Source organism: Notamacropus eugenii, chromosome 1, assembly GCF_028372415.1.
Source record: "Notamacropus eugenii isolate mMacEug1 chromosome 1, mMacEug1.pri_v2, whole genome shotgun sequence".
In the NCBI taxonomy this organism is placed as follows: domain Eukaryota; kingdom Metazoa; phylum Chordata; class Mammalia; order Diprotodontia; family Macropodidae; genus Notamacropus; species Notamacropus eugenii.
The window spans coordinates 150,115,146-150,141,070 of NC_092872.1; the positions used below are offsets into that span (position 1 = coordinate 150,115,146).

The window sequence follows — 25,925 nt, forward strand, 5'->3', positions numbered from 1 at the left end:
GATTCAAACTGAAAATAAAAGAGAAAGTTTTAAAAAAATGATGCTATAGATAGATTTGGAAGAGACACCACCCCCCAGTTCCTCTTCCCTCTCCCCCACAACCTTACTTCTTTTAAAAAGCATAAAAAGTATATGTTACTCCATAGTAATGTTTCCAGCCCAGTGCCTTCAACTATGTTTCTGAGAAGCAGCCCCCATGGAGATGCAGCATAGCTCCTGTGGGTACCCAGAAAAGAAAGTTCTGGCCTCCAAAGTCCTGGGCATTGTCACATCCTGATACGATTTTATCAGTGGAAATGACGTTAAGGAAGAGGCATTCACATCTGCTGTGCTGCTGCGCTGCTGCGCTCTAATCACAGTTTCTCTGAACCTCAGTTTCTTTATCTGTAAAATGAGGAGAATATCTATCTTGGATTGCTATGGAGATCAATAATATATAGGAAGACCTGAAAGTGCAATGTTAATTCAGCCTATTTTTCCTATTTAGAGACAGGAAACAAGTATTTATTAAGCGCCTACTAAGTGCCAGGCAACTTCACAAGCATTATTTCATTTAATCCTCACAACAACTCCAGAAGGTAGGTGCCATTATTATTCCCATTTTATCACTGAGGACACTAAGACAGACACAAGTCAAGTGATTTGTTCAGGGACAACACAGCTGTTTCTGATGCCAGGGTTTGAACTTGGGACTTCTTGTTTTGTTTTGTTTTGGTTTTTAGAGGCAATCAGAGTTGAATGACTTGATCACACCGCTAGTAAGTGTCTAAGGCTGCATTTGAACTCATGTCCTCTCGACTCCAGGGCTGGTGCTCTTTCCATTGTGACACCTAGCTGCCCCTGAACTTGGGACTTCTTGACTAGACCCAGCACTTCCTCTGTTGCATCACCTATTTGTTATTAATAAATTAATCATTTTGTAAGCTATTATAAATTAATACTTTTAATGAATAATCATGACATTTTAATGAGTAATTATAATAATTCTTAAAAGGTAGCATAGAGTAGTGGAAAGAGAACTAACCTAGAATCAAATCCCACCTCTGTATGACCCTGCCAAACATCTTTAACCCTTCAAAGCAACTGTAAGAATACAAGTTTCAAAGAAGGTGCCAAACTGTATTATTGGAGGTTGGTTTCCTCACCTGGAAGTTTGGTGACTGTTATCACAGATCTGGTCACTACTCTTGTCCCTATTCTTTTTTCCATCTTCAGATCATTATGCTGTCTTAGGTGCTGGGGATACAACATAGTTTATTTGGGTAGACTACACACACACACACACACACACAGTTCAATAAGAGTAAAATATCCTATATGCTAACGCCAAATAAGTAGAACAGAAAATGTTACCAAAGAAGTTCAGGAAGAGCAAGTATATTTCACTGAAATCTTAGACAGTCAGGGCAGGTTTGACAGGAGGTGAGGCATGATCTGGGTTTTAAAGAAGGACAGGCTTTTAGTAAGTGGTGAGGAAGAGGAGCAAAGACCTTGGAGGGGCCAAGGAGAAGGGTAGGGGGATGGCAAGGAAGCGAGATGTATGGAGTGTGATCAGAGGACATGGGTGAATATGGCAGCAACCATAACCACAGTCAGAAGGAAGTAGGAGTAGGAGAAAGTGTTAGGAAGGCTTGGGAGAATCATAACCAGGAAGATATGGTGAGAGAAAGGCTCATTTTCTTTTGAGAACACTATTATCCTTCTAGTCACCCAGGTTCATAACTTCAGACTCTTCCTCACCTCCTTATTTTTCCTAACTCCTCACTCTCTATGTGTATATCCTGTCTTTTCAAGTAGATTGTTTCTGGTGCCTCTGAGACCTTTGATATCTTTCCCTACACTCTCCTCTTTTCCTCTACTCTCTGAGAAATTATGTGTCCCTTCTTGCCAGGTAAACCCTATCTTCTCCATAAGATCACCCCACATATCTTTCTAGTATAAAAAATCTCTTCCTGTACTGGCTCATAATCAACTACCTTAAAATATGTCCAAATTTTCCCCATTAAAAGAAAAGAACCCTTTGGGTTTTACATGCATGTTCATTTCTCTTATAATAAACCTGGTTTTCACATTAAAATTAAAAAAAAAACTTTACTCAATCCTAGCATCTCCTTAAGCATTTGTTCCATTTCTCTCCTCTTTTTTAGCCAAAGTCCTAGAAAAAGCTGTGCATACTTATTGCCTCCACTTCCTGCTTCCTCCTTCCCTCTGCATCCAAAGACACATCTTCATGCTAAGTCATTCTGGTTTCTGACCTCATCACTCAACTGAAACTGCTCTTTCAAAAGTCACCAATGATCTCTTAATTGCCATGTCCAGTGGTCTTCTCAGACCTTTTTGACCTCTTTGATGCACTGAATACTTTTAATCCTTTTTTTCTTGCTGGATACTCTTTGTTCTCTGTTAATTTTTATAGGACTACTCCCTCCTGGTTGTCCTTCTCCCTTCTGATGTGTCCTCAGTCTCTTTTGGTGGCACAACACAGAAATCACCTCCCATGGATGTGTGTGTTCTCCAAGGTTCTGTACTATCTCTTCTCCATTTTCCTTTCTCCACATTCTCAATGATCATATCCTCTCCCATGGGTTTATCATCTTTGTGCAAACAATTCATGGATCTATATATCCAGCAACTCTCTCTCCTGAACACCATCAACACTTGTCTTAACATACATTTCAAACTAGATGTACTGGAAATATCTCAAATTCAGTTGTCTAAAACAGAAGTAATTTTCCTTTCCCCTTAACCAGCCCCTCTACAAAATTTCCTCATTTCTTTCAATAGTATCACCATTTTCAAGTGTTTCACTTTGGCAATCCATTAAAATTCAGTGTTACCCCAATTCTTCTTTCTCATTCATCTCACATATCCAATCTGAAAGGACCAGAGTCTCCCACTGCATCCTGGGCCATCTCCAGTCGTCCTTATGAATATCTGGCCACTGGACCCAGATGTCTCAGGAGAAGAAAGTGGGGTTGGTGACCTTGTACAACCCTCCCTCCCTCAAATCAAAGTCAGCTTCAAGTCATGTCATCATCTCGATGTCATGGTCCTCTTTGAGAAGAAAGGACAAACATAGCAACAACAACCTATTTAGTCAGTTGTCAAATCTTGCCATTTATACCTTAACTGCATCTCCATCCTATATGAGAACTACTCTGTACACACATGACCACTGCTTAGTTCAGGTCCTCATTACTTTTTTACATGGACTATTGCAATAGCTTCCTAATTGTTTTTCCTGCTTCAAGTCTTTCCTCACTCCAATCCATCCTACCTACAGCTTCCAAAGTAATTTTTCTTTAACAAAGATCTGACCATGGTACTTCCCTACTCAGTAAATTCTAGTGGTCCCCTATTCCTTTTAGAATCAAATGTAAACTGCTAAAAAATGCTCTTTTAAAGCCTTTTATACCTTGACTCCAACCTAGCTTTCCAGTTTCATTATACTTTATTCCTTTTTCCAGACACAACAATCCAACTCAACTGGCCTTCTCTCTGTTCCTCACACATGTCACTCTATCTCTCATTTTTGTGCCTTTGTCCTGACCAAAAACCACCATTCTTGTACTGCCATATATTCTTTTCTTAGAATCCTTAGATTCCTTCAAGACTAAACTCAGATGTTACCCCAAGGCATGGTGTTCTCTCTTTCACAGATTATATGATATTGACTTGTCTTTGCATGTTGTAACCTCAAGGAGAAGACAAGCACTTTGTGAGCATGCACTAGGTTTTTCTCTTTGTCTTCCTATCCCTAGCCTAGCGCTAAACCTTGCACCTAAGGGCTTATAAAATACTTGCTGAATTGAGTTGTATCAGATTTGCCTACCAGGATGGCAGGGAATGTCACAGGCTGCTCTTCCTTCTGCCTGATGCACTGGACTGAGCAACGATCAAGGCACAATGTCAGGGAATGTGTTGATCAGTTGTTGTGGAACATACTCGGTTTGAAAAGTGGCCCAATTTTCTACGAATTGAATTTAGAATTGGAAAGGACCATAGAGGTTTAGGTATACAAGTCTGTGCTTACACCTAAGTGTCTCCTTTGACTTTCAGTGACTTAACAAATATTTTTGAAACATTTAATGTCTACATTTGATAAAATTGTCAGTTGGATTAAAAAGGTAAAAAGCTTCAGAATGTATAAAGTGATATGCGCCCATACTGATAAATAGCGATTTTTCAATATATATTCTATGTATAACTTGTTTGCTTGTACTTATTTGTTTTCTTATTTTCTCCCTCGCTAGACTGTGACCTCCTTGAGACTAGGGACTATCTTTTGTTTCTTTTTGCATCCCCAATGCTTAGCAAAGTGCCTGGCACATAGTAGGTGCTTAATAAATATTTATTGACTAATTAACTGAATTGTGAGTCAAAAGAAGTTTGGAAAATTTCAAAAGCCATTGTGATCATTTTCATGGAGAACAACATAGAATCCAGGTCTCTAGAGCTGAACACTTTATATAGTGAGTAAATGTGTACTTAGACTGAATTCCATTGCTCTTCTAAAGGTCTAAGTTTAGCTCCTAAGTAAAATATAATGTAAAATAATAATTATAATACATTATGCTGACATACTGTAAAAAAAAAAAAACCACACAGCTGGTTGAATCATTTTTGTTTGCCCAAAGGACACTGATTTAGTTTTCTGGTCTTCATGAATTGAGAGACTTTATTATAGCTTTGTTCATGGAGAGTATCAAAATGTGCTCAAAATCTAAATAACTAAGTAATACAATTTCAGACGTTATGATTGATTGTGTTGAGCATGCATTAAAAATAGAATGATGAAAATGAGTTGTACAGATGTTGTTTTGCACTTTTAAGGCTTAGTTTTTCCATATTCACTAATTCAGTTAATACATAATTAGTCAAAATAATTAATACATTCAATTCATACTTAAGCAGGGGAAAATGGAAATTTATTTAATGCATGAAATTAGAGTTAAAATTTTATTGGCCATTTCCAAAAACACTACAAGTTCAGAATTCAATCAAATTGTGTACAATATTTCTCTCCTTTTGCTAGAGATTGGGTAGTCTATACACACTAAGCTTAAGATAGGCACATTTTCATTGTCTTAGAACCCTTTCACACACAAACTCAGTGGTGAGTCAATGATTGTGAGAGAATCTGGTAAGTGATTGAGAGAATTTGGTCAAAGACTGAGAGAGAATTTGGTCAGTGATAGCCAGGAGATTGCAGGGCCTCAAGTTCATGGATAATCTGAAGATTAGTTGAAGGAATTGGGGATGTCTAGTCTACAAAAGAGAAGTTGGAGGAGAGGGATAGTATCTGTTTCCCTCTTCTCATAGTTGAAGGATTATTCCTTAGAAGAGGGAGTAGAGCTAACAGCAATTGATGGGTTGTAAAATGACCAACTTAGTTTTTATATAAGGGGAGTTGGGGAAGTTCCTAACAATTACAGCCATCCAAAAGTGAAATGTGTTGCCTCTGGAGTTAGGTCTCCTTCATCACGGTTCCTTAGGCAATGGCCAGATGTTCACTTGTGTTTCAGTGTTATATGTAGATTCCTCTTCAAGTATGAGTTAAAATAGACAGACTATAGATTTCTTCCAATTCATATTCTGAGATACTTTCTTCCATTCTTTAAAAAGATTCTTTAATTTTCCTTTCACAAAATATCACATGCTTGTCTTTTTCCCCCTCTAGTTTTCACAAGGGTAGTATGAAAGTTGACCAAAGAATTTTGTTATTTTTTAGATTACAGTAGAATTATACCATAATACAATGATACGTTACACTATGTAAATACATAATACAATAAACACCATAACACAGCGATACATTGTGCTATGTAAAACTATTCAATTTGGGGCATTGATTCTAAGTCCCAACAAAATATATTTTCCAGGTGCCTCCTTTTTTGTCTCTAGAAAATCAGGAATGGGTTTTTGTGAATTGTATTATATTGTGTAATCATTTTCTCCCCTTCATCATTTTAACCTCTGTAAAGGCTGAGGTTACATCTTACTTATCTTTTTATCTCCTATGGTTCTTTGTAGGCATGGATGAATAAATTATTAAATATGTTGGTCACGTTATAAACTTAGGTATCCTCTAATATAGATCACAACAGACAACATAACCATTTTCCTTCTTTGCAGGCAAAAACTGGGACTTGACTGCAGCTCTGAGTGACTATGAGCAACTCCGACAAGTTCATACAGCTAACTTGCCACAGGTATTCAATGAAGGAAAATACTGCAAGCAGCCAGAGAGGGAACCAGCCCAACAGGTGAACAAAATCGAACGACCCTGCCTTCAGAGACAGGATGACATTGCCCAAGGTAAATAACTGTAACTATACCAAATTTATGAAATGAAGGTTAAATTACTAAGCTCTCCGTTATTCAGATGAATGTGAGACAAGGACAGAAGGGCCAGACTACAGAACCCACGCTCTATCCACTCATGGTCTCACACACACACACACACACACACACACACACACACACACACACACACACACACACACACACACACACACACCTTCATCAAGTCTGTAAGTGAATGGATCGATTGAAGTATTAGACTTAGTATTTCTACTATTTTTCTAGTCGCTGGGAATGCCAAGTGTTGATCTGGAGGAGGGGAACACAGAGACAAAATCCACAATTTACTGAAGAAAATTATGTCTTTGAAACCATAGCAAACTCTCAGATTACATAATCTTGAAGCAGAAAAGACTTTTGATTCGTTGGTAGAGTGTCCATTAATCATTTTTTATGTGTTAGACGCTATGCTAAGTGTTAGGGATAGAAATACAAGACAGCAAGGCAGTCCCTGCCCAAAAGGAGCTTATACTCTAAAGAAGGGAGATTTTAGAAAAGGCAACTCCAAAGCAGGGCATGAGGGTAGCAGGCTGTTGAAATGACATGAAGGTCTACTTCAAGGCAAGGCAAGACAAGGGCTCCCCTATAAAAGCCTAGAAAACTGGGAGCAGCCTCCAGGATGCCAGAGTTCAGACAACATGCTGTGGAAATGTCTGGGAAGTGATAGTACATGCAGTTTATTCATTCATTCATTCATCAATCTATTCACTTACTCATGAAGAAACAGATCTAGAGTTGTTTTGACATATATATTGTCACATAGACAGTTAATGTCAAAGACAAGCATGTAACCCAGAACTCCTCCTGGTCAGTGTGTTTTGTTCATTTCTGCAATTTGGAATGCATTCTTCCACTCCCATCCCCAGCCTCCACCATCTGGGTGTTACTCAAGACAAGAGTAACCTTAACCACATGTGTCACCTCATAAAAGATCTCCTTGAAGGACCTTTAACATTAGCCTTTTCACTACCAGATCACCCCTAAGTAACCCAGTGTGCTTGGTTTTCAGACATGGGGCAATCAGGGTTGTCAAATCTTTATCACAATGCTATTTTACATTTTGAAATCTTAGTACATCTTACAATCTCAGGCATTTTCTATCCTGGTAAATATAGTAATTATTGGCCACCATATGATTTTTTAAAGAAGATATTACATGAAGATGTTGTATTCTACCCTTGCTATAGCTGTATTTATCAAGCCTGGCTAATAATCCCATCTGTTTTTAATAGAATTCAAATTTTAGAGTTTCTAAATTGGATGTTCAAGTGCCACATAATTGGATTCTTATTTAGTCTCTCTGTTATGAAATCCCAGTGCCCAAAATGGCAACTAAGGCTTAGGATAGCAGGAACTGTTGGGAGATGCAAATGTAGTCTTGGCATTTGTTTTTGTCAGTCCTAAAGACGTTTTGTACTTCCGAGTACCAGGAACTTTGTAATTTTCAACTGAGGGTGATGCTGGAGGAGGCCCCTTTGGAATAACTTTTGTCATTATAATTTCCTATTCAAATTTTACTCACATTTCAGTGTGGGAAAAAGACAACTTTGGATTTGGTGTGTGTGTGAGAGAGAAAGAGCGAGAGAGAGAGGGAGGGAGGGAGGGAGGGAAAGAGAAAGAAAGAGAGAGAGGGAGAGGGAGAAGGAGAGGGAGAGAGAGAGAGATGGAGACAGAGAGACACAGAGAGAAAGAAGGAGAAAAGGAGGAGGGTGGAGAAAGAGGAGGAGGAGAAGAAGATTATGTATGATTATTTGTATTGGGAACAGCTGTTTCCCATTAGATGATCTTTTAACACTTGGAAGCTATTTTTTTACATCAAAGAATCTGCCTCTTTCAGACTGCTAAGATTTAACATTTAGTACTATTTAATAACATCATGTGGCACACCTCATACCATCCACAAATGCATATTGATTGATGGTCCATATATGAGTCTGGATCAGAGAGCATGGATGGATGGATGGAGTCAACACAGGTCATGTTCCCAGCTTTGGGGAGGAATAAAAATTCTAATTATATGTCTTGTTGATGGTGAGTCAGTTATATCATGTTTACGTGACCTCTAGGCATTCAACATGACTTAAAAGATGGGAAATTTCCCTTTCTCAAATTATGAGTGATACCCTTATAACCCATATTTCATCAGAGCTTAGGACTGATGGAGCCTTTACCCAAGTCGCTAACATCCACTATAGGGTGCTTATTCCCTGGACATGTTCTCTCTCTATCTCTGTCTCTCTCTGGCACAACCATTTTCATTACATCCCATCTTATAATTCTCTACAATCCACATTTCACCTGGAGCAGCTGCCCAGTCCTCTTCCCCTATCTTTGAGGGTGAGGGGTCAAGTGCAGGACTTCTCCCTTTCCCACCATGAGTGAACTCATCATTGTCTTACCTCCCTGTCCCCACCTACCCTCTTTTTATGCCAGGTTACAAAATCATACTTATGCCTCTAGGTTTCAGAAGTAGAAGAAATTGTAGAAGTCATCATCTGTCTAGTGTCTTCTTTTTATAGGGGAGTTAATTGAATCCCAAAGAGAAGAGGAACTAACTCAGCTCTGCACAGGTAGTTAGCAACTAGTTAGAATTTAAACCCTGGTATTTTGAAACCAAGAGTCTTTTTTTCTACTATAGTAGCACTTGTAATCAAGTCTATAAATGACCAGAGGTCAGAACTTTTTTTCCTGTTAAAAACTAGTAGTGGTTGGGTCAGCATGCAGGGCATGGGAACATGGAGAGCATGGATTCAGAGCTAAAAAGAACTTTAATGGCTATCATATCCAATCCTCTCATTTAACAAAGGAGGAATCTGAGTCTTGGAGAAGTTAAGTGACATGTCCAAGGTCACACAGATAAAAAGTGACATGAAGGTTCAGCTAGAGTATAATCCTGAGTCTGGTTTCTGGAATCTTCCATTTTTTATAAAACTTTACTAAACTTTCCTTTTCTTTTCATCCTTCCTTCCCTCCCTCCCTCCCTTCTTTCTTCCTCTTTCTTTCTCTTTCTCTTCCTTCCTTCCTTCCTTTCTTTCTCTCTTTCTCTATCATGATTATATTCATGTATCTCCTCCCTGTCCTTGAACCACCTCTATCCCAGTCAGTTGTGTACTGCTAAAGAGAAGGTTTTTGTGCCATTTATCTTTGTATCCCCAAAACCTAGTAGACTTTGTCACACATAGTAAGTGCCTAATAAATTTTAATTCAATGGTACTTACTTCACAGGCAACATGTAATTGACTTTCAGTTCATGAAAACATAATATGAAACTCATCAGGAATATGAAAATGATATTTAATGGTATATGTGCTATTTGTTTAGATTAAAATATACCAATGTTGAAGCGTGACTTGCTGGAAATTCCTCTCTCTCAAATTACAAGGTGAGAAATATCTGAAAACCAGATTTGGTGTAGATTGTTACATGATCTGCCAATTCTTGAGCTCCAGGTTTAGCATCTATTTGACCAAAAGTAAATTAATGCCATTTATGTCTGCTACTTCCCTTTAAAAAAGAAAAGAAGAACAGAGAAAGACACAGGAGAGGGAGGGGAAAAGAGCGGAAGAGAGAGCAAGAGAACGGATAGAGAGAAAGGCAGGAGAGAGAGTCAAAATAAAAAAAAGAGGGAGAGAGGGGGAGGAAGAGAAAGAGGGAGGGAGGGAGAAAGAGAGTGCGAGTGAGAGAGAGAGCAAAATTTATTTTCTAAATGGTATCTTTATCTTTTCTAGCATATCTTTATGGTATGCATATTAGAGGAGGGGGTTGGGGTAAATATCAGGGGAAATAGTACAAGTAACAAGTAACCTAATTTGAAACAGATGTTGTAGGACCATTGGGTCCCAAGTGTACCACTTCATGAGTTTGTCATGAAGTTTTTAACTATACTAATAATGAACCTGTGATAATTTCATTTGGAAAAAATCTAAAAGGAATGTCGTGTTAAAAAAAAAAAAAAGACTGTAATTGTGGCCTAGATCAGAAAGGAAATGTGGGTTTAAAATGTGCTATATTTCATAATTCTCATAGTGATTATAATAGTTGATTACTAAACATGACCGTTTTGAGCCTTTAAAAATGTTTGTATCAATCGAATATTTATTGAGCACCTACTATCTGCAAGGCACTTGGTTAGATGTTTTAGATCTCTTCTTTTCACAGCCCTTCAATAGGTCCTTTCCTTTCCACTTACCCTGTCATCTCCCTAGTTCAGACCCTTATCACTTCTTTTTTCTTACTAGTATTTTTTCCCAATTAGGTCAAGACAGTTTTTAACATTTATTTTTTAAAAATTTATTTAAAATTTTTTTCCCCCCAATTACATGTAAAAACAATTTTTAACATTTGTTTTTAAAATTTTGAGTTTCAAATTTCCTCTCTCCCTTTCCCCCATTGAGAAGGCAAGCAGGTCTATATAGGTTATACCTTTGTAGTCATGCGAAACATATTTCCATATTAATCATGTTGTGGGAAAAAAAAAAACATAGACCAAAAAAACCCCTCAAGAAAAATAAAGTAAAAAAATGTGGACATCATCAGTTTATTGTCTGGGGATAGACGGTATTTTTCATCATCAGTCCTTCAGAATTGTCTTGGATCATTATACTGCTGAGAATAACTAAGTCATTCATAGCTTATAATCTTACCATTTTGCTGTTGCTTTTTGCACAGCACATTTTACTTTGCATCAGGTTATGTAAGACTTTCCAGGTTTTTCTGAAAGCATCCTGCTCATCATTTCTGATAGAATAATACTGTTCTGTCATAATCACACTGCACAGTTTGTTACATTATTCCACAATCGATGGGCATCCTCCCAGTTTCAAACTCCTTGCCACCAGAAAAGAGTTACTTTAAATATTTCTGTATATATATATATGTATAAAATAGTGGCATTAGATGGTCTTTTAACACTTGGAAGCTATTTTTTTACATCAAAGAGTCTGTCTCTTTCAGACTGATAAGATTTAACATTTAATACTATTTAATAACATCATGTGGCACACCTCATACCACCCACAAACACATATTGACTGATTGTTTTACAACCCTTTGGGCATAGTTCCAAATTGCACTAAAGAATGGTTGAATCAGTTCACAACTCCACCCACAATGCACTGATATCTCATTTCCCCCACATCCCCATCCAGCAGTTGTCATTCTCTTTTACTATCCTATTAAGTAATTTAATAGGTGTGAGTTAGTACCTCAGAATTATTTCAAGTTGCATTCCTTCAATTAATATCTATTTAGAACACTTTTTCATATGGTTGTAGATAGCTTTGATTATTTCATCAAAAAACTGTTCATATTTCTTAATCATTTATCAGTTGGGGAATGGCTCCTATTTTTTATAAATTTGACTCAGTTCTCTATATATTTGATAAATAAGGTCTTTATCAGAGAAACTTGCTTCAAAATTTTTCATGGTTATTATCTATAAATGTATTTCCCTCCATTCTACTGCCCCATCCCATTTATTCTATTTTCTTTCTCTCTCTTTTCACCTTTTCCCTCCCTAAAAGTGTTTTGTTTCTGACTACCACCTCCCCTAATCTGCCCTCCCTTCGATCACCCCACCCCTTCTCTTATCCCCTTCCCCTTCTACTTTCCTGTAGGGTAAGATGGATTTCTATACCCAATTGAGTGTGTGTGTTATTCTTTCTTTGAGCCATTTCTGATGAGAGTACAATTCACTCACTCCCCACCCCTATCACTCCCCCTTCCCTTCCACTGTAAATGCTTTTTCTTGCCTCTTTTATGTGAGATGATTTACCTCATTCTGTCCCTCCCTTTCCCTTTCTTCCCATGCATTCCTCTTTCTCCCTCCTTAATTTTATTTTTTTAATGTCATCCCTTCATATTCAACTCATATCTGTGCTCTCTATTTTTATACTCCTAACTGCCCTAATAATGAGAAAGTTTTTGAGTTACAAGTATCATCATCCCAACTAGGAATGTAAATAATTTAACCTTATTAAATCCCTTATGATTTCCCTTTCCTGTTTACTATTTTATGCTTCTCTTGAGTCTTATATTTGAAAGTCAAATTTTCTGTTCAGCTCTGATCTTTTCATCAAAAATGCTTGAAAGTCCTCTATCTCCTTGGATGTCCATTTTTTCCCCCTGAAGGATCACTGTACTCAGACTTGCTGGGTAGGTAATTCTAGCTTCTTTGCCCTAAGGAATATCATATTCCAAGCCCTCTGATCTTTTGATGTAGAAGCTGCTAAATCTTGTGGTATCCTGACTGTGCTCCACAATACTTAAATGGTTTCCTTCTGGCTGCTTGTGATATTTTCTCCTTGACCTGGGAATTCTGCAATTTGGCTATAATATTCCTGGAAGTTTTCCTTTTGGGACCTCTTTCAGGAGGTGATCAGGAGATTCTTTCAATTTCTATTTCACCCTCTGGTTCTAGAAATCAGGGCAGCATTCCTTGATAATTTCTTGAAAGATGATGTCTAGCCTCTTTTTATTTTTATCGTGACTTTCAGGTAGTCCAATAATTTCTAAGTTATCTCTCCTGGATCTATTTTCCAGTTCAGTTGTTTTTCCAATGAGATATTTCATATTGTCTTCTAATTTTTCATTCTTTTGGTCTTGTTTTATTGTTTCTTGTTTTCTCATGAAGTTATTAGATTCCATTTGCTCCATTCTAATTTTTAAAGAATTATTTTCTTCAGTGAGCTTTTGGATCTCCTTTTCCATTTGGCCCGTTCTGCTTTTTTAAGACATGCTTCTCCTCATTGGCTTTCTGGACCTCTTTTACCATTTGACCTAGTCTGTTTTTGAAAGTATCAGTATGTTTTCTTTACCAAGCTGTTGACTTGTTTTTCATGATTATTTTGCATCACTCTTATTTCTCTTCCCAATTTTTCTTCTACCTCTCTTACTTGCTTTTCACAATCCTTTCTGAGCTCTTCCATGGTCTGAGAACAATTCATATTTCTCTTGGAAGCTTTGAAAATGGCTTTGACTTTTTTACCTTCTTCTGAGTGTGTGTTTTGATCTTTCTTGTCACCATAGTAACTTTCTATGGTCAGAATCTTTTTCTATTGTTTGCTCATTTTTCCAGTCTATTTTTTGACTTTTAACTCTTTGCTAAAGTGGGGCTCTGCTTCCAGTTGGAGGAAGCACTGCTCCAAGCTTCAGGGATTTTGAGTAGCTGTTTTCATAGATGCTTCTACCTAAATTTTCAGTTCTTCCAAGGTGGTATGCTCCAAGGAGAGATGTGTTTAATATTCTCCCGGCCTGTGCTCTGATCTGTATGTGACCATAAGTACTCTTTTTTGTCCTGGAACTGTGATGAGGGTAGATGCTCCATTGCTGCTGCAAGCTCTGGTGTGCTGGTGATTCCCCTCACCCTGGGACCACCACCCAGGACTCTGACCCAGATCTGAGTATGGACAAAGCAACAGAATCCTGCCCCTAGTGCCAGCAAAGAGAACCCTGTCATCTCCTTCTGATTAGTTGTTCAATTCCATTATAATCTTTGGGCTGAGAGCTCTGGAAGCTGCCACTGCTGCTGCTGATTCAGTGGCTTCCAAGGTCTGCTCCTGGTTTGCTGGGACTTGGTTTGTGCTGGCACAGCGCACAGTGTGCTCCACTCTCACCCCCAAGTGACAGACTTTTCTTGCTAACCTTCTAAATTATCTTTAGATGGAAAATTGTTTCATCCCGTTCTTTTGTGGGTTCTGCTGACTCAGGAATTGATTTATGGCATTATTTAAAGGGGTTTGGAGGGGTTTAGGGGAGAGCTCCAGCGCCTCATCACTTCTTGACTGAATCATTGCAATCATTTCATTTTGGGGCTCCCTATCTCAAGCCTTTCTCCACTCCATCCACTCTCCACACAGCCTTTAAAGTGATTTTCCCAAAGCACAGATCTGATCATATTACTCTTATAACTCAGCAAACTTCAGTGACGCTCTTTTACTTCTAGGATCTAATATAAACTCTGTCTGATATTGAAGTCTCTTCATTACCAGGTTTCTTCCCACATTTTCAGTCTCCCTACATATTATTCTCCCCTGATCACTCTACAGTGTAATCCTCCTAGTCTCCTTCCTGGTCCACACACGCTGCATTCCATGTCTTTACCCAAGCCTAAAATGGACTCCTCCACTTTTGCTTCTTGAAATTCTGATTTCTTACAAGGTTTAATCAAACGACATCTTTCATTCTTGTCTTTGTGTATCCATAGGGCTTAGTATAGTAAACATTTACAAATGATTATCAACTCCCTAATTAGGTAGGAAGTAGGGATTGAAAGAAAATTTACAATATTCTTGTTCTCCCTTGATTTGGAATCTTAGGGAAAGAATTCTGGCACAAAAGAAACAACTTCTATATTTCTACTGTATTTATTGTGTGGTTTGTAAATGATAATTGTCTCTGTAAACTTCATTTCTCTCCCTATTGGACTGAGTTCCAAAAGGGACTGTGTTATCTAAATTTCAAATGTGACTCATATCTATCAAAGTGCTTTGCATATTACAGGTAATTAATAAATATTTGTTGAACTAAACTAGGTACTTTATAGATACTTTGTGACAAAAGAGACATTATTATAGTGGAAAGTTCCCTCCAAAGTGAAGAATCTTAATGTTTTTTAGCATCATGGACCTCTTTCACAGTATGATCTATATACATAAAGTTCTTAAAGGTATAAAATAAATAAGAATGCAAAGGGAAACAATTTTATTAAAATGCATTAATCAAAACATATTTTTTTAAAATCACAAACTCTAGGTTAAGAACCCCTGCTCTAAACTTCCAGGCACTGAACCCATACTTGAGACCCACCTCCATGGTTGGATGCCTGTACAATTTTGTTCATGACCCTAAACATTTGTGGTCCTCAGTTTCCTTCATATGTCACATGATGGGATTGCCACAGGAATGGACTGAGATAGTATGCTTTATAAGCCAAAAGCACTCTATAGATGCAAGTTGTTTCTATTTTTATTCATTATTATTAGATTTTAGTAACTAAACATTCATCGGTTACATTTGGAAAGAACAATGTCAGTTCAGCAATGACATTAAAATCTTATTTCCATTGTTTCTACCTATTTGACCTTGGGCAAATCACTTAATTTTTCTCAACCCAAGATTCCTCATCTGTAAAAGGAAAGAGTCAGTGATGATCTCCAAGGGCCCTTCTACCTGGGTCTGTGATCCTATATTCAGAAATTGTTGGGTTTGGGTTTTTTTTTTTTTTATTACTGTAACATTTTTATATAGGTGCTCATAGTGGAAACTAGATTGAATAATATTAGGAAATTTGAATTGAAGAAACAATAAGGCTAGATTACTAATAATCAAAACTGATGAAGTAAATTGAACAAAACTACTTTAGTACTAAATCACAAATGAAAATGTAATAGTTAACTATCTCTGATGTGATTTTCTTGATATCCTGATATGCCATGTATGTTGATATAATTTTTTTAGCCAATCTACAATCCAAACAAATTCAAATAGAATAAAAATTTTTTAAATGCTCTTAAAATTTTGAAGCAAAAGTAATGAATGAATAAAAATTTTCTAGCTGCCCATTTCCCCATAGCAATTGTTGTGAAGCTGCTTATAAGGTTTATTAATTCACCTAATATTGTCCCAAGTTATAACACACTTGTAACAAGCACATCTTTCACGCTAAATAACTTGTAATATTATTAAAATCACAATAAAATTGATATAAAAGCATAAGATTTTCAAAAACTTGCATTGTTTTTAGTCTTCTGTCATCTGTCTTTAGTCATCTCTCAACTATTAATAATGGGAATTTTTAAAGAACATTACGAAAGACTTTATTATTGTATTATTATTAAGATATTATTATTAAGATAAACAGTTCATGGTTATTTCTCAGATCTTATAGCAAGAATTGCTCCAAATAAAACTTCCCACTATAAACATTTTTTAAAATGATTTTTACTACAAGGGTTCTGCTGAGTTACATTTACAGTAAAGGATTCTGTCATTCGTAAAAGTTTGAGAACCTTTGCTTTAGAGAAATTCTATATTAGAGTTATTATTCCTAAGTAGGGCAAGGCTTATAGGCACTTTATGACAAAATAGAGTGTTGATGGGGAAAAATACAAAGGCTCTGCAGCGTTTGAGGTCTGTATATTTCCATATATGTCATGTTTATCAGAACAAATAAAAGAACCTGTCTTAAAATTGAAGTCACGATGGTTAGATCCAAAATAGATTGCCACCTGCTTTAAAGATAAAAACAAACCAATCTCTTTGATGTATTTTAATGATATGAGATGATAGTTGTGCACAGAATTTTGTTTGAATTCTGTTAGATACAGCTTGAGCTCAGGATGAAAGAGAATAATGATGATCTTTTAGGATGTTAATAAATATTTGTTCTATTAAACTTTTACCAATTACCTTTCTAAGTAGTTTGATATAATGAATAGGTATTATCTGCAGTGCTGTTTCCATCCAGCTTCCTGAATACATTTTGAGGAAGATATATATTGACTACAAGGGGCAGTATTTGTTGGGGAGGGTTATATATATATATAAATCTACACATGATGGTTTGGGGCTTGACATTTACAAGCCACTTAGGCATCATCATTCTTTTCCTTCCTAGAAAAACGTCTTTCCAGAGGTATTTCTCATGCCAGCTCAGCCATAGTCTCCCTTGCCCGATCCCATGTGGCCAATGAATGCAGCAATGAACAATTTCCCCTGGAGATGCCCATCTACACATTCCAACTGCCAGACCTCAGCGTATACAGTGAAGACTTCAGGAGCTTCATTGAACGTGATTTAATTGAACAGGCAACGATGGTTGCCTTGGAGCAGGCGGGTAAGTAAATTCATTTGGTGCTGGTAGATAGATGATCTGGCTCCCTGTCTTCCTTTTATTTCATTTTAATATCAGAACTGGTATAGCTTTTACCTATGAAAATAAGATAAGCAACCAAAAGAACATTCCTATCTTTTTACGTGAATCCATTTGTCCTCTACTATTTTCTCTTCCAATTCTGGCTATCCTGAGCCAAGCTTCATTCTCGGTAAAAAGTCATGCTTCTACTCATTGTTTGATAAAAATTGCTGGGAAAACTGGATAACAGTGTGGCGGAAATTAGGCATAGACCCATACCTGACACCGTACACAAGAATAAAGTCCAAATGGGTACATGATTTAGGTATAAAGATTGATACCATGAATAAACTGGAGAAGCAAGGAATAGTGTATTTATCAGATCTATGGAGAAGGGAAGAATTCTTTACTAAAGGAGAGATAGAATGCATTATGAAATGCAAAATGGATAACTTTGATTACATTAAACTGAGAAGTTTTTGCACAACCAAACCCAATGCAACCAAAATCCGGAGGGATGTAGTAAATTGGGAAAAAATTTTTACAGCTAAGCTCGAGGATAAAGGCCTCATTTCTAGAATATATAGAGAACTGACCCAAATGTATAATCATACAAGTCATTCCCCAATTGATAAATGGTCAAAGGATATGAACAGGCAATTTTCAGAGGAAGAAATTAAAGCTATCTATAATCATATGAAAAAATGCTCTAAATCACTATTGGTTAGAGAGATGCAAATCAAAACAACTCTGAGGTACCACATCACACCTATAAGATTGGCAAACATGACAGAACAAGAAAATGATAAATGCTGGAGAGGATGTGGGAGAGTTGGAACACTAATTAATTGTTGGTGGAGCTGTGAGCGCATCCAACCATTCTGGAGAGCAATTTGGAACTATGCCCAAAGGGCTACAAAAATGTGCATACCCTTTGACCCAGCAATATCGCTACTAGGACTATATCCCCAAGAGATCATAAAAATGGGAAAGGGTCCCACATGTACAAAAATATTTATAGCAGCACTCTATGTAGTTGCCAAAAACTGGAAGTCAGGGGGATGTCCATCAATTGGGGAATGGCTGAATAAATTATGGTATATGAATGTAATGGAGTACTATTGTGCCATAAGAAATGATGAACAAGAAGACTTCAGAGAGGCCTGGAAGGACTTATATGACCTGATGCTGAGTGAAAGGAGCAGAACCAGGAGAACTTTATGCACAGCAACAACCACAGTGTGTGAGAGTTTTTTCTGGTAGACTTAGATTTTTGTAATAACACAAGAACTTCTGAAAAAAAAAAATCCCAATGGTGGACCTCAAGGCAAAATGCCTTCCACACTCAGAGAGAGAAATATGGAAGCCACTCACATAATGTAGCAGATCATGTTTGTGTATGTGTATCTGTTTGTGTATCATGTTCTGATTTGTTATACGGATTCTTTCATTTATCTTAGTCTGACTACATAGCATGACTATAGTGAAAATATACTCAATAGGAAAGTATATGTAGAATCTATACAGAATAATTGTATGCAGTCGTGGGGAGGGAGGGAGGTAGTGGGGGGTGGGTGGGGAGGGATAAAATCGCAATTGTATGGCAGTGATTGTTAAACATTAAAAAAATTAAAAAAAAAAGTCATGCTTCTAACATATCTTTGGTTGAATAGGTTAAAATTATGTAATATTTGGACTTCCCCTCTTTTTTTGCTCCTAACTCCATGAAAAATTGATGTTATGTTAGCTCTACACCAAGGGAAATAAGAATTTGCCCAGATTCCTCAAGAGGAGGAACTGCTTCATCTTCATCTTTGTACCCAGCTCCAAACATAAAGCATCTCACATAATAAGCACTTAATAAATGTTCATTACGGTGAACTGAATTTGCCTTTATTTTCTTCCTGCCTAACTTTTCCCCTAGTATCCCCATGTTCTACAGGTAAGAAAAAGGCAGTAGTGACCCTAACCTGGCTTCAGTCCTGTCCTTACCTTCCATCAAATATTTCCAATTTTCTCCTGGGGGCATAGAGTTACATAATAAACAACCAAGTAAATCAATTTACTCTTTGAAAAATTATCATCAAGATGGAGAAAATATCCAGAATGTTTAAGACAAATCTAGATTTTTTTTCTCCAGGTACAACAACTTACACTGAGCTCATGAGAAGTTGCATAATATTTTGCTTCTCAATTTATGTTGTGATTCTTTGCCTTAAAAAAATTTCTAAAGAAAATCCACTCATTAACCAAAATTACAATATTGAAGAGGCATAAAGAGCTATAGAATTTAAAGTTAGAATGTTCAACCGATATCCATGATATAGTCCAACTTTTCCACTTTACATAAGAAGAAACTGAGGAAGCAGGTAGTTAAGTGACGCGCCAAGGTCATATAGCCAGTTGGTTTTAGTGCCCAAGAAGACCCATGTCTGTTTACTACCAGTCCACTACACTTGTTCTTAAGCAAAGTTACCATGGAATTCAACTGAATTTTTGGTTGAACAAGGTGGAAATGGGGGTGCAGAGTGATGCAGGACAATAATCATCTGTCTTCACAGGAAAACCCAATTATTAAGCCCAGTGGCTCATTAAGTTGTGATAATATGCTAACTCTTAATTTGTTAATACTAACAAACAAGAAATAGAGGTTATATGTGTTTTAAAGCTAATTTTGAGTAAATATAAAGACCTGGGTTCAAGTTCAGCCACAAACAGTGACTAGCTGTGTGTGACCCAGGGAAAATTATTTATTTAATGTTTACTTCAGTTTCCTCAATTGCAAAACGAGGGCAGTAACGCATCTATCTCCCATCATTGTTGTGAGCATCAAATGATTTGTAAAGCACTTAGCATAGTACCAGGCACATAGTATATGCCACATAAATGCTTATTCCCTCCCCCTTTTCACTAAAAAAACTTATCCCCAGAGGGGAGAAGTCAACCTACCTTGCAGGACCCCAAGTGGAGGTAGAAGTAAAAGTTTGAAGGGTGGGCCCAGAAAAGATACTGTAATAGAATTAGACAGTAAAGTAGAATCTTTTCAAAACTGCCTAGGTCATGGAACTGTCAAAAATATAATCTATGTTAGCATCCATAGGAAATGTTATCTCTTATAGGATGCTCCCTTAAACCATCTCTTCTCTCTAGCTCCATTTAGTGAGGCCTTAATCACTACCATTATTTATCTTGAGTCTTTCAATAACTTAAGGATAATTTCTCATTGTATGAGTTGCCAGTTCTGTCTTTCCACCCCCATTGTGCTTTGGAATCCACCACCTTTGCCAATCACCAGGATACATTGCCAACTCATAGCACCTCCTGCTAAGAGTGGCAAAAGTAGATGACAATTGAAGCCTTGTATTTTATTACCAAGGGGACCTGTTTTCTTTTTCTTCAAAGAAATATTTTCTTTGTTGCTACCACATATGTATTTTGTGGCCACAATGTATTTTTATGGTGACATATTAGAAGGGGCAAAGCCAAATTTAAGGTAAAAAAAATTCTTCTTCCTTTCTCCCATTGAACTGATGTCACATTTGGTTAGCTTCTGTCTTGTCTCCAAGGATGACAGACATGGGCACCTTATTTAGAAATGTGTAGTAAGCGATCTGTTAAAGTCTCAAGTGAATTGATTCCGTTGCCTTATATGAATCAGAAGACCATTTCTTTGGAAAGTCAAAAGAAATGACTAATAGCTCTTAGACCATAACAAAACCCAAGCTGACATTGAAAAGTTTTGCATACCATTTTTTCCTTCTGGGGAATTCTGATTTTTAAAAGGAGAACATTTAATAAGTGCTATTCTCTGCAACATTGGTTTCCTTTCCATTTTTTTTGTCAAATTATTCTTCAGGTGCAGTTGTAATGACTACAGACCACAGCAGAAGGTTGAAAAGAAAACCTGGACCATGTAAATGACTTCTGTAGAAGTTGTTTCTAAATTAAACTTTGAGATTTGAAAGATGTTTTTATAGTTAGCTTTCTGATCGAGGAGAAATGCCAATTAAATAAGAAAAACATCTTTATAGATGTCCACCAATGACTTGGATTAGTAAAATTCTTCAGAAATGTATCATTCTTAAACACCTCTCCTGATTTCCTTATTCTAAAAATTACCCAAATTTGCCATGATTCCTGATATTGGAGGGAATAGTTTCTCTTCATCTCCCTTTTTTAAAATCTGTATTTTCCTTCAAGGTTCAATTCAAGTATGCACGTTCTTAGTGATTACTTACTTCTCTTATCCTTATTCCAGTGATATTTCCATTTTTTCCATCATTCCTTACCTCATGTTGTACTTCGTCTATGTATATGTTGTTGTCTCCCTACCTTAGCTCCAATGAAACGCTAAGTTCTGGGAGCAGAGATTGTTTCTTTTTTTATTTTGCCAATACCTAACAATGTCTTGTTAAATTTGTCTAGTCCAAGGCAAATTCGTAAAGTTCTTTGCACTTCACAAAGAAATTGTCTTTACTATTATTTTTCAGAGGTAATTGAAATGTGATTGAATATGTGGTCTAAATTGTGTGTCAGAGAAATGGAAAATTCTTCAGTTGTACTTTTTCAAAAAGCAATCTCCCCCTGCTTAGGAAAGATTTAGGGGTTTATAGTTTTGCCATATTGTCTGGATTAATCACTTTTTAAAGAGTGCATTTCAGGAACTGCAATTAAATAAAATTGGTTTGTTGACAACATGTTGCTTTTTATTGGGATCAAAGTCCATATATAAATTTTAGAGACCCAGAATGTTAATTACTTACCTCATGATCATGGCAAGTGAAATGCTCAGCCTCTTCTAAGAAACTAAATCTCCTTCATTTATACAGTTACCCTTGTGTCTGAAATGATCCAGGATGAATTTTAGTAACAACTCATCTTCACAATTTGCTGTATTTGAAGCACTATAAAACATCAGACATGCTTCCTTCCTGTTTAAAAAAAAAAAAACAACAAACTTTTGAGAGTAATTAGGTATAATCAAACGTTTACATTTTTGCTTCCCAGAAGTTGTCTAGTGGGCTGATGAACATCAAATGAATAATTCAAGAAAATATTCATAGCCCAGTGGAGACCCTGGGAAGGGCAGAAGGAAGGAGGGTGTCTGAATCAGTGTGGTAATAGTTCAACTAAGCTGTGGAAGATAAACAACTTTTAAAAATAGTGTTCACATACATATTAGTGCTTGGTAGACCCTCTCCAAACAGTAGCCCATTTGAACTAATCAAATCACAATATCCTTCATTACGGTACTGAAACACATAATTTCAGTGTACAAATTAACATCTTTTTTAAAAAGAAAGATTTACTATTTAGCTTGATCCTTGGAGTCAACAGGAAAGTCGCATTAAAATGTCACTTTTTAGAGGTTTTGAGAATAGATGGTTTGAAAGGTCATGTTGCTAATTGGTTTGACTCCAAGAAAAGCTCTACTTCTACTATGTTGTTTCAATTTTTTGAGTTCTCCATTTTTGGAGATTCCACAATCTCCCTTGTGATCAAAAATTCCTCCTTATCATGTAGCATACATCTCTGTTACAGTAAAAGCCTGTTTTTTCTTTTCCTTACCACAGCAAAATTGGAATATGGCCAGTCAAATTCTTTCTCATCCTGACTCTTCCTTATGGTTGAAAACCATTATTAAGTCGTTCTTTCTTCAGTTTTCTAAGTAAAGCTTTCAGCTTTCCTCCTTATGAGCTATATCCATTAATGTATAGGGTCCTACTCCACCTGGGAAATGACTATTCCTTTTCCAAACTTCTTTTTCTGCCGTCTTTATTTTGCTCTAGTTTATATTAGAGTTCTTAATAAATATATTGGATTTCACACCCTAGATTATAAGATCTTTGAAAGCAGAAACCAGTGTCTAATCTTTGTTTCTCCCCAGTAATTTCAAATAATACTCTGCACATGGTAGACACTTTTTAAAATGTGTGTTGAATTGTATTTCAAAACTTCATTTTAAAAAGATAGCAGAGTACTCCAGCCAAAATAACTGCTTGAAGGATAGACCTCCTAGTTGGCAGTTGGCACCTAGCTACTCTAGCAAAACTGAAATTCACACCGGATGGATGAATGATCAAGAAACCTCAGTGAAAGACTGTAGGAAGTATTTTTTCCATCCCAAAACCATAGAAGACGTCATTTAGAAGCCAATGGACAGCAGGAAAGACGAGTGCTACAAAGCCAATGCCCAATCTGGCAAACAAGTCCAACTTCCCAAAACAACCAGTGAAGAACCAGAGACACTATAGGCCACAACATTCTATGTCTAAAGGCAACAAAAGTGCAGACTTTAAAGAAGTCCCTGAAGAGGTCAGGAAACCCTGGGGAGCAAAGAGTGGCCAAGACCAGAATGTATGACAATGCTCTGGCCAGGAGAGCCCAGACATCCAGGGATTCCAAAATCCCTGAGTATCCCTGAGATACTGAGGATCAGTGGTCCCAGTTATTTTTTTGTCTCAACTTGTCTCAACTTCTTTGTACCCTTAGAAATTATTGGGAGCACCTCACAAAGAATTTTTCTTTATGTGAATTATATCTATCAATATTGACTGATTTTGAATTTAAAACCTCAGTATTATTATGAAAATAGCTTTTGATCTCATAGACCCCCAAAAGGGTCTTGGGACCCTCAGGGGTCCCTGGATCACACTTTGAAAAACACTGTGGTAGAAGACCCTGGAGATTAAGCATTCTGAACCTCAGAGATCCAGAGGGCGTTTGAAATTCAAGGGACCTAAGAAGAGATGGAGCAAGGCTAACCACTCCACCTAAAAACAGACTCATGATGCTGGCACAAAGCCCCAGTTTCAGAATTAAAGCTGCAGAAGATGAGTAATTCCAAGAAAACACCAACCAGAATTTAAAAAATTATTGCAGATCTAAATATACCCCCACCCCCATGCCCAGAAAAGAGAATAACTCTGTAACTCCTATCAGTAGAGATTCAAAATATGTATTCTCCACAAGGGATATATAAATACTTAGAAGAAATGAAGCAATAATTTTTTTCTAAAAAAAGGAAATATCAGATCTAGGAGAAAGAATTGGAAAAAAAATAAATAGCTTAGAAGAAAAAGTGGTAAACCTCACCTCGGTGATGGATTTTGTGAAAATTCGAACAAATGAAGAAATCAGTGACTCCATGAGAAAACAAGAAATATTAGAACAAAATCAAAAACTGAAAAAAATAGAAGAAAATTTAAAATAATTGATAGAAAAAGCAACTCAAGAGGTCAGGGAGAGAGAAGCATTATTGAAATACCTGAAAAGATGACCTTTTTTTTCAAAAAGCCTGAACACTCTATTTCAAGAAAGCGTAAATGAAAACTGCCTAAATCAATTAGAACCAGAGGACAAAGTGAAGATAGAAAGAATTCATTAATGAGGTCTTAAAAGAACCCCCAATAGGGATGTCATAGTCAAAATCCAGTGCTCCCTTATCAAAGAAAAAAGTGCTACAAGCATCCAGAAAGGAGTTCAGATGCCAAGGAACCAGAGTCAGATCACATAAGACCTGGCAGCTTCTACTAAAAAATGAGAAGAGATCTTGGAATATAGTGTTCCAAAAGGCAAAAGATAAAGGATCGAAACCTATACAACAGCAGGCTACAAAGCTAAATAATCCCACAGGGTAGTTTTTTTTTTTTAATGGATTTTTAATGGAATAAAGAACCGCAGGCATTTCTGGTGAAAAGACCAGAGCCAAGTAGGAACTTTGAAACACAAAGAAATCGAAAAAGGTAAATTTATTTGAGCAATTAAAAATTGTATGAGGTTGTAATGCTACCATTATAACAGGAGGAGAAGAAACCAATATCCATTCAGAACCTTGATGTCTTTAAAGAGTATTGACTGAATTAAATAAGAAAAAACAGGTGGGGAGGGTTGGTAGTTTCTGTTTAGGAGATTTAATAAAAGGGGAAAGAGCAGGTAGGGGAGAGGTAAGTGAACTTTTTTTTGTATAAAGGAGAAAGAAGGAGGGTAGAACTTGCTACTTTTCATAATTGGAGGATATGGAAGAATATACAAACATCTAGGCAAGTGACTGTCAGATGAATCTTTTTCTTATCTGAAACAGACAAAGGAGGATTGAGTACACACATATACAGTTATTCTTTCCACATGACAGGGGTTAGGGACCTGTCCCCCCACCCCTGCCCAGTTATCTAGAAAACCAGTATAAAATTTATTGACCCTCCCTTCCTATCAGAGAAGAAGTCTGCATTTTTTTCTTTTTCTTTCATGGGGTGTTTACAGTATCTTATTGTAAAATTTGAGTTGAGTATTTGGTCATAGGCTCTGTATAGTCTGTCGGCCTTTGTATGTCATTTGTGGCTTCCCCCAAATTCCCCCAAATTTCCCATTTAATTTTTTATGCCATCTCAGGATATATTGAAACCACAATGGGAAAACTTGTGATGTAGAAGGGATAACTGTACACTCAAACAGCTTGGTACAGAAATACATCAAACTAAAGAGGTAAATAAGCAGGGATAAGAGAAGAAGGGCTTAGCATGGAGGATATTTACTAGAGAGAAAATAACCGTGCCCACTTCATAAGGTAATTGTGAAGAACATATGAGATTATGTATACATGAGAACTTTCGAAATGTAAAGTACTATGTGCCAAAGTGAAGTATTATTAGGTAAATTCTTATAAATTCCAATGAAAGAAATGGAGCCAACATCATACTTTCTGAGGTTG

The 25,925-nt window shown here is 36.8% G+C and overlaps 1 protein-coding gene across 4 annotated transcripts in view; it reads left to right on the forward strand.

The window, feature by feature from the left end:
* Positions 1 to 25,925, forward strand: part of OTUD7A (OTU deubiquitinase 7A) — a 415,292-nt gene that overhangs the window by 301,556 nt on the left and 87,811 nt on the right. For all 4 annotated transcript variants that reach the window (XM_072616550.1, XM_072616557.1, XM_072616565.1 and 1 more), the window contains 2 exons: positions 6,136 to 6,318; positions 16,979 to 17,197. In XM_072616550.1, coding sequence (XP_072472651.1) covers positions 6,136 to 6,318; positions 16,979 to 17,197 — 402 coding nt within the window. The remainder of the gene's footprint in view (positions 1 to 6,135; positions 6,319 to 16,978; positions 17,198 to 25,925) is intronic.